Source organism: Salmo salar, chromosome 07, assembly GCF_965601325.2.
Source record: "Salmo salar chromosome 07, fSalSal1, whole genome shotgun sequence".
Taxonomy (NCBI): Eukaryota; Metazoa; Chordata; class Actinopteri; order Salmoniformes; family Salmonidae; genus Salmo; species Salmo salar.
The window spans coordinates 60,787,457-60,797,500 of NC_138297.1; the positions used below are offsets into that span (position 1 = coordinate 60,787,457).

General features: G+C 45.9%; 1 protein-coding gene across 5 annotated transcripts in view; it reads right to left on the minus strand.

The window, feature by feature from the left end:
- Positions 1 to 8,075: 8,075 nt before the first annotated feature.
- Positions 8,076 to 10,044, minus strand: part of LOC106609678 (oxysterol-binding protein-related protein 8) — a 164,830-nt gene continuing 162,861 nt past the window's right edge. For all 5 annotated transcript variants that reach the window (XM_082977806.1, XM_082977807.1, XM_082977805.1 and 2 more), the window contains 2 exons: positions 9,730 to 9,835; positions 8,076 to 9,115 (listed from right to left, as the gene is read on the minus strand). In XM_082977806.1, the coding sequence (XP_082833932.1) occupies positions 8,980 to 9,115; positions 9,730 to 9,835 (242 nt within the window). In that variant the 3' untranslated portion in view covers positions 8,076 to 8,979. The remainder of the gene's footprint in view (positions 9,116 to 9,729; positions 9,836 to 10,044) is intronic.

The following is a 10,044-nucleotide window of genomic DNA, read 5'->3' on the forward strand; positions in this document are numbered from 1 at the left end:
TAACAATTTTGTTGTTCGCAGGAGACAAAAGTTCGAAACCCAGTCAGATACACACCACAATCCACATGATAGTGAAAATATAGACTCGCCTGATAGATATTCTGTTATAGATTTCCCTGATAGATATTCTGTAACAGATTTGCCTGATAGATATTCTGTATATGTAGCATCTTTTGTATGTATCAGATATTCTCCCAGCTAATTGTTCTCACTGATAGGCAGCTCCTGTTATACTAAAGAGGCATCACCTGCTATACTAAAGAGGCATCACCTGTTATACTAAAGAGGCATCACCTGTTATACTAAAGAGGCATCACCTGCTATACTAAAGAGGCATCACCTGCTATACTAAAGAGGCATCACCTGTTATACTAAAGAGGCATCACCTGCTATACTAAAGAGGCAGCACCTGCTATACTAAAGAGGCATCACCTGCTATACTAAAGAGGCATCACCTGTTATACTAAAGAGGCATCACCTGCTATACTAAAGAGGCATCACCTGCTATACTAAAGAGGCATCACCTGCTATACTAAAGAGGCATCACCTGCTATACTAAAGAGGAAGCACCTGCTATTTTGAACTAAGCTAATGAGGCATTTATAAGTTATGTGCTTCAATAATCAATGGGTACATATCATTAATTTGTATAGCAACTGCAGATTGCCCGTTTAACCCAACTGAAACCATACCTAACCTCAATCCCTAACCCTCGTTCCTAATCTAACTCTAACCTTAATTCATTCACCCCTATCATGATGATTCTTCTTCTAGTTGAATAAACACTTCCTACACTAAAACAAAAGAGCAACAGACTTCAGCAATATAACCAACTCTTACATATCATGGGAATGTGTTAGAAGGGACAAGCACACCCAAACCTTGTGTTGAAGCTCAGACACCAAAATACCAAAGTCACATGGTGGGAAGATATGAACCATTCTACAGGGACGAAGGTATAGCCAATTACAATCACTCCCTTGGTGGTCTCTTTCATCTTTTAACCAGGGGAGATGTGTGTGTTTGTGACAGGTGGGAGGAGGGCGCTGGCCTCCCAGCATGCATCAGCAGACAGAAGGATTAAGACGTAATATAGAGGTCCAGCTGTTCAAGCTCTGGCCTCAGCGGAACGCCACCTCACCCAGACTGAGGGACTGACTGACACACCGTGGCAGCATCAAGCTCTGGCCTCAGCGGAACGCCACCTCACCCAGACTGAGGGACTGACTGACACACCGTGGCAGCATCAAGCTCTGGCCTCAGCGGAACGCCACCTCACCCAGACTGAGGGACTGACTGACACACCGTGGCAGCATCAAGCTCTGGCCTCAGCGGAATGCCAACTCACCCAGACTGAGGGACTGACTGACACACCGTGGCAGCATCAAGCTCTGGCCTCAGCAGAACGCCACCTCACCCAGACTGAGGGACTGACTGACACACGGTGGCAGCATCAAGCTTTGGCCTCAGCAGAACGCCACCTCACCCAGACTGAGGGACTGACTGACACACCGTGGCAGCATCAAGCTCTGGCCTCAGCAGAACGCCACCTCACCCAGACTGAGGGACTGACTGACACACCGTGGCAGCATCAAGCTCTGGCCTCAGCAGAACGCCACCTCACCCAGACTGAGGGACTGACTGACACACTGTGGCAGCATCCCAAATGGTACCCTATTCACAATAGTGTACCATTTGGCACCTTTGACCTCAGCCCACACAGAGTAAATTCCATCCGTCCAGCATCCACTAACTCTACCTCAGGTGTTCATATTATACATCTTCACATAATATCCAGGTTGGAATTATGAACAATCTCCAGGGGCCCTTGGCACTCTGATAACCAATCAGGTCACCCCTTAAATTAAGAGAGGGGATGCTTGGGACTTCCAAATCAGAGGTTGTAGAGTATGTGTGCTGAACTAGGATCAGGTCTCCTCTGTCCATGTAATCTTCATTGTGTTTTGAGGAAACACACCCAGGTCACCCCCCACCCCTAATCTTCGAGACACGTTAGACATGACACGGGTCCAGTCCACTTCCAGGGTAGTCTGGTGCTGCCGGGCATTGCATATATTCTCAACACTCCGGGTGAAGGTTCCTCTAGGTACAGACCTAGGATCAGCTTCCCCTATCCCAATCATAACATTAAACATTAGTGGGGGAAATGCAAAAGTGACTCAAGATCAGCATTTAGGGGCAGGTTCTTATTACCAATTGTGATCAGCGTGAAACTGACACAGGCAGTACAGCAGTGGAAGACAATATGATCGGCTCCTTAATTCTCTTCCCCAAACCCACGACGCCCCAGAGAGTCAGTGTGGAATCAGAACCCTGGTACACCACAAAGAACCGGCGGCCATTTTAGTGGAAGAGTGAGAAGAGAGCCCGTAACTTGAGTGTAGTGCAGGTGTGGCTGTGCCAGGCTTCAGCCTCCATCTGAAATGATCACACCAATGTCTGGCCCATTTTCCAGATTGGCCAGACGTTGGGCGCAGGCAGAGCCTCAGTCTGGGAGCCTTTCCTCAGTCAAATAAAAGCCTAAATGTACACGGAGACAGTAGAAACGTGCATGGAGACAGTAGAAACGTGCACGGTGCACCCGTCCATTATCAATAATATTTCCTCATTTGGAAAATATCACAGGCATTATAGCTGAGACTGAAAAGGACAGCCTTCCCAAACGAATGAAAACTACTTCCTCAAATGACCCAGCATATGCTAAAGGGAAGCTAAAAGCTTAAGCGGCAGCAGCATCAGTTACCGCCGTTTGAATTTGATTACTGCATAATTCAGTGGGCATAGCTCTGAGCCCTACCGCCACTCAGTGCTCTATCAGCATGCATCCATCATTAGCCTTAGCCACAGATCGGTTGGGCCTTTGTGAGTCATCTCCTGTGTCCCAAATGGCACCATATTCCCGAAGTAGTGCACTGTATAGGACATAGCGTTCCATTTGGGATTCACCCATCATCGCAGCCTGCCTAATCTGTCACTGGAGCCTTAAGTCACCCTGCCGAGGCTTCGAGGTGGCGCGTTTGAGCGAATAGGCTTTTTAGGCTTTGTGTTAATGGTGGTTAAACGACGGGGGGGATCGTATGCTACTTAGAACGGCCCAAAGCAAACTATGATGAATGAGTGGTCAAAAGTTAGGACACACCTACTCATTCAAGGTTTTTTTTTTTTTTTTTACTATCTTCTACATTGTTTATCCTTTTAAACTTGAAAAAATACAATTTCATACAGATGTTTCAAATCCTTAAACCCAGACTTGGACCACACACCCTCTCCACTGAATAGCAGGCAGGGGAAGCAAAATGGTGATTGCTTTGCAACGCTTGCAGTTAGCAACTGATTCCTTCCAAACCACTCTTTGTTCAATTTGCGATTTCCGACTTGTTGAGTAATATTTATGTCCAATGGCCGATGAGCACGAATACCTTTTATCAATAAGTTCTCTTTATATGACAAGGATTGAAAAGGATTTGCTAGTAGATTATCGACGTGATTCATGATGACTGCTTGTCTAGCTTGCTAGCTAAGATTTTGAAAGTAACATCAGTCCAATCAAAGCTGCAGTAGATATAACGTTATTTGACATTTTATCTGTGGCCAATGACCTTGAGCCTTCTTGGATGGGCACTTCTATCTATGGCAGCACCCAAGGGGGCTTGAACTGCTTGGCTCTCTCTTTAACGATTCTGCGGTGACGTACTGTCCCCATGAGTGACAGAACACTGAGCCAATCACGGCGCCACTAGAGAAGATTACCAACGCCTATTCCGCTGGCTGTCCCTCCACCACAGAAAGCACTGTGCTACGCTGAAACACCTGCATTTTGGAGCTGCCTTACTCAAGAGAGAGCATGTTTGTACTAGTTTTTATTTATTTTACATTGTTTACAAACTGATATGTGACATGACTTAATGCCAAAATAACATGCAAAACAGGCACAACAAAATAATAATTTTTAGCTAAACAGGTGGGGCTCAAAAACCCCACCTGCCCTGAATGACGGGTCGACACTGGTCCTAATACTCCTGAAGTGGCTTCCTTTTCTGGTGTCTTTGCCTTCACCACAGCCGAGAGGTGAAGGGTCTCTGTAGGGTTTCACCATAGTGCTGACACCTGACACCTGTTTGTGAAGGAAAGATGAAAATGAAGACAGGAAGCTAGTGTATGTTATTGGGACATGGCCAGCCAGATGCTGGAATGGGAGCTAGCCACCGGTCTCTTAACTTCATGCTAGATGGGGACCGTGTGTGTGTTAAAGTTAAAATATATTTGTTATCTTTCATATACTTACGTTGCATTTCATTGAGCTTGCCTGGTGCAACGGAACCAACGGAACAGTCCCAAAAGTGCAACCCTTCCCATCTGGCACCCAAAGCAAGTTAAAGGAAGTACCTGCTACTACACGTGTTGATATGCACTTCAAAGGATCTAATGACTGTTTGTTTTTTTATCACCATGTGTCACGTCCTGACCAGTATAAGGGTTATTTGTGATTGTAGTTTGGTCAGAGGAAGAGGGTATTTGTTTTATGTGGTTAGGGGTGGTGGTTTGTTTAGAAGGGTGCTTGATTTATTATTTCCGGGTTTTGGGTTATGTTCTATGTTTTTGTATTTCTATGTTCTTTCTAGTTTAGTAATTTCTATGTTAGGTAATTGGGTGTTGGACTCTCAATTGAAGGCAGGTGTTTGTAGTTGCCTTTGATTGAGAGTCCTATATATAAGGATGTGTTTTGTTTGTTAATTGTGGGTAGTTGTCTTTAGCACTGCTGTTAAGTGTATAGCCTGCTAAACTGTTTCCTGTCATCGTTTCTTTGTTTATTGTTTTTCCGTGTTCACAGTCTTTATTTAAAATAAATATTAAGATGAGCACGCAACCCGCTGCGCCTTGGTCCTCTCTACCCGAAGACAGACGTTACACCATGTTGTTTTTCTACTTGCATTATGTATTTATATTGATGTGTGTATTTTCTGTAATTCAGGTCTTATCTGTAAAAGAGACCATGTTCTCAGTATGACTATAAAATGAGTGAATAGTTGTTGAAGTTGTGTCGGACCTATAATCATCTCAGGCAAATGCAATGATGAATACATGTCTAGAGGTCAATGATGAATACATGTCTAGAGGTGGGTTATGAATACATGTCTAGAGGTGGGTTATGAATACATGTCTAGAGGTGGGTTATGAATACATGTCTAGAGGTGGGTTATGAATACATGTCTAGAGGTGGGTTATGAATACATGTCTAGAGGTGGGTTATGAATACATGTCTAGAGGTGGGTTATGAATACATGTCTAGAGGTTGGTTATGAATACATGTCTAGAGGTGGGTTATGAATACATGTCTAGAGGTGGGTTATGAATACATGTCTAGAGGTGGGTTATGAATACATGTCTAGAGGTGGGTTATGCCAGGCAATGCCAATGGTCTGAGCTGTTTTAACTGTGCCCTCTAGTGACGACAGACATCTGTTACATGGCTATCCAGAAAGGTGTTCTAGCAGCTTCCACAGAACTCCTGTCTACAGCGGATGGATATCCCATTTGGCGGATGGATATCCCAATTGGCTTCCAGGCGAAAATAACACAGCAAGGAAACAGAAGCTGAACAAACACAGTAATAAAAACCCTAAATACATCTCAGTCATCCTCCCTCCCACCCTTTGTCCAACAGCGATCCTAGAGTTGTAATAGGTCATTATGTTTTGTCTGTGTTGGGATCTGTTACCACAACACTAGCTCATCAGGTTCACAGACTACAGTACATGGTCTATTCCAGATTATAAACTGGGTGGTTCGAGCCCCGAATGCTGATTGGCTGACAGCCGTGGTATATCAGACTGTATACCAAGGGTATAAAAAAACATTTATTTTACTGCTCTAATTACATTGGTAACCAGTTTATAATAGCAATAAGGTACATTGGGGGTTTGTGGTATATGGCCAATATACCACGGCTAAGGGCTGTGTCCAGGCACTCTGTGTTGCGTCGTGGTTAAGAACAGCCCTTAGCCATGTTATATTAGCCATATACCACACCCCCCGTGCCTTAATGCTTAAACATATCATCACTCAAATTAGTTCACCAAAGTGTGTCTTTATAGCTGACCGGCAACATAGTTCACTGACTAGAGGTTATATAGTTGATTGGCCCCATACAGACAAGACAATAAAGACGTCATTTTGATTTTATTTGGGGATGTGGCAACATAACTTTCAGGAAGGTGTTATTGTCATACAAATACATACCAGAGAGACCAGGGATGCCCGGGTACAGAGAGACAGGGGATGTCCGGGTACAGAGAAACCAGGGATGTCCGTGTACAGAGAGACCAGGGATGTCCGGGTACAGAGAGACCAGGGATGTCCGTGTACAGAGAGACCAGGGATGCCCGGGTACAGAGAGACCAGGGATGTCCGTGTACAGAGAGACCAGGGATGTCCGTGTACAGAGAGACCAGGGATGTCCGGGTACAGAGAGACCAGGGATGCCCGGGTACAGAGAGACAAGGGATGTCCGGGTACAGAGAGACAAGGGATGTCCGGGTACAGAGAAACCAGGGATGTCCGTGTACAGAGAGACCAGGGATGTCCGGGTACAGAGAGAACAGGGATGTCCATGTACAGAGAGACCAGGGATGTCCGGGTACAGAGAGACCAGGGATGTCCGTGTACAGAGAGTCCAGGGGTAGGTCCCAAATAGCACCCTATTCTCTATATGGTACACTACATGTATTTTAGGGCTCTGGTCAAAAGTAGGGCACTATATTGGGAATAGGGTACCATTAGGGATGCAAAAAAGGTAATTTGACAATGAACTCAAGTCATCGAGGGGTGACCGCAAAACGACATGGAACAGAATCATATCAGCGGTATCGTCTGTACAAATCAACACTGAAAAGTAAGGAAAAACAAAACAACGGAGCAAGCAAAAATGTGCCACATAGAAAACAAAAAACAGAAAGTGATTTTCATTATAATACAACACAATGAATAATGACAAGGAAGAGGAGACATGTCGTTCCCCTGGTTTTGGTGCCTTGTGAAGAGAGAGAGAGGGAGAGAAAGAAAGAGGATAGACGGAGAGATGATTCAGAGAGACAACCTCCTCTCTCCAAGTGGCAGGAATCAGCTTCCAGAATTCCCACGGCAGCGTAACCACGGCAACACTGGGAGGGGCCATGCAGGACTCTTCTCTAAGGCTTGATATGGCACGACCACTCCAAAACACTGGCTATCGCTCCCCCTTACACTTCTACTGTACCCCTATCTACTCTCTCACTGCCCCCCCCACCACTCTAATCACTACCCCCTGTTAGCCCCAAACATCCATCCACCCACCCTCCAAACCCCCATCCCCACCCCATCCCTAACCCCCGTTAGCGCCCCCCCAAAACCCCAGTCCAACCTCTAACCCCCCCATTAGCCTCAAACCTCCACCCACCCACCCCCCAAACTCTCAGCCCCACCCCTCTCAATCCCTATCAGCCCCCCCCAACCCCCAGCCCCAACCCCCAGCCCCAGCCCCAACCCCGCCCCAGCCCCAACCCCCCAGCCCCAACCCCCCCACTCTAGAAGGCACTGGTGTTATTTTCTTGTGACCACATTCTAAACGTCTGGTTTGGATGAGTGAACGACAGTGACGAGGCGATGACGACAGACACACACAGAGTGGGCAGCCCACAAAGACACCGAGGTAATGGGGTATTGATAACGCCAGACTGGCTTGTTCCACAGAGGGTCTCGTCTGTGTGAAAGAATGTCTCTTTAGGAAAGAACACAGCTGCTATGAGTGAGTCAGTCCGTTAGCTATGTACACAGGAAGTGGACTGACGGCCTATACTACACCTGAAACACTGCATCTGGCAGATTTTCACTACATCTAGTTGATTTCTGACTGGCTGACAATGTTGAGTTACTACTGTACAAAAGTCTATGAACAGCCTCCCCACTGGGGACTCTACTGTCTACTAGGAGTCATAGTGATGTTTACACACTATCGGGCAAGTGTGTCAGCTGAACATTCATCCTACTGTACATGTTAACCACACAGCAACAATTCATGTCAAGCATCTAGTTTATACAATTGACCTTGTACACAAATTTCAGTGGAACGATTCAAATCGATTGATTACAATTACTTTCTTTTTCTTTTGTTGCCTATTCACCTTCAAGCTAGGAAACTCGAGCCTTGTCAAAGCTTCAAAAGAACGTTACATATATTGGACCGCTTAAAACTGTTCTTCTCCCTTCTCGTATATTTTTTAACTAGAGGTTCTACTCACAAAGGACACACCAAACAAACAAAACAAATGAACAGTCTTTGAATGAAAGTAATTTTTCTTCAAAAGTCTCAGTGTAAAATGTTCCCTGTAGTTGGGGATCCGGGTGAAATGGGGGCAATGTGAAATGCAAGGAGCGGTGTCCGTTAGCAAAATTAAAAATGGCCACCAGATGTCAACGCCTACTCCAAGGCCCAGTTGACGACATCATGACGCCGGCTAAGGCCGAACGCTGACCTCAACTTCCCTTCAGTCCTGGCCAGTGTCACCCGTCTTTAAAAATACATGGATCTTTAAACAGGTACAAATAAATAGAAATTAAAAACAATTTCAGTTTTTTTTGAGGAGCCTCTTTCAGGAATGCTTGGTTTTGAGACGTGTGTGCGACAATGGTGGCCCGTCTGAGGACAGTGGAGCAGGGTCAACTCAGGAGAGAGAGAGAGAGAGAGAGAGAGAGAGAGAGAGAGAGAGAGAGAGAGAGAGAGAGAGAGAGAGAGAGAGAGAGAGTTCTTGTAGTTCATTCACTTCCAGACTGTTTCTCCTCCTTAGCCTGGACAAACCCCCCATCAGTCCTGCTCTCTCTCTCTCTCCATATGTCTCTCTCTCTCTCCATATGTCTCTCTCTCTCTCCATATGTCTCTCTCTCTCTCCATATGTCTCTCTCTCTCTGTCAGTCTGTCGGCTGCTACTTGAACAGGAAGTTGATGAAGACCTGAAGGAGGATGAGGAGGATGATGATGGCGTAGTCGCGTTGCTGCAGGAATCCGCCCTCTGCTGTCGTCTGGCCCCCTGCCGTTCGGGAGCGCAGCACACCGATGCTCCTGGAGATGTAGGCACGCACGCACACACACACACACACACACACACACACACACACACACACACACACACACACACACACACACACACACACACAGCACGCACGCACACGCACACGCAGACGCACACACACACACACACACACACACACACAGACACAGACACACACACAGACACACACACAGACACACACACACACACACACACAGACACACGCACGCACGCACGCACGCACGCACGCACACACACACACACAGACACACACAGACACACGCAGACACACGCAGACACACACACACACACACACGCAGACACACACACACACGCAGACACACACACACACGCAGACACACACACACACGCAGCACACACACACACACACACACACACACACACACACACACACACACACACACACACACACACACACACACACACACACACACACACACACACACACACACACACACACACACAGAGTCAGTGAGGGCTCAGTCACAGGATTTATATGTACAACCACAAACTCACAATGCATAAGTTGGGAACAATTGAATCCTCACACACTCAAAGACCCCACGCACACACACTCAATGTCTCATGTTTAAACGACCCTCACTTGTAAATGTTCTCCTGTGTCTTCTTTATAGAATCAATGGCACTTTGAAGTTCACTAAGGTCTGGGCCCTTTTTCCTTAACCGGCTACTGTGCTTGCTTTTGTGTCCTGAAATACACAAACAGCAACAATCAGCTGTAACAGAGAGTCAATAACAAATGTTAAAGTAAATATCCAGTGAAAATGTCACATTTAAAAGTACATTTTATGTTAACTTATACCCAAATAATGTTGTTGACTCGTCCTATAGTCGTATTTGAGGCCAAATAATAAATTGTTGGAAAAAAACACTTTGAAAACCTAAACCTTGCATCCCA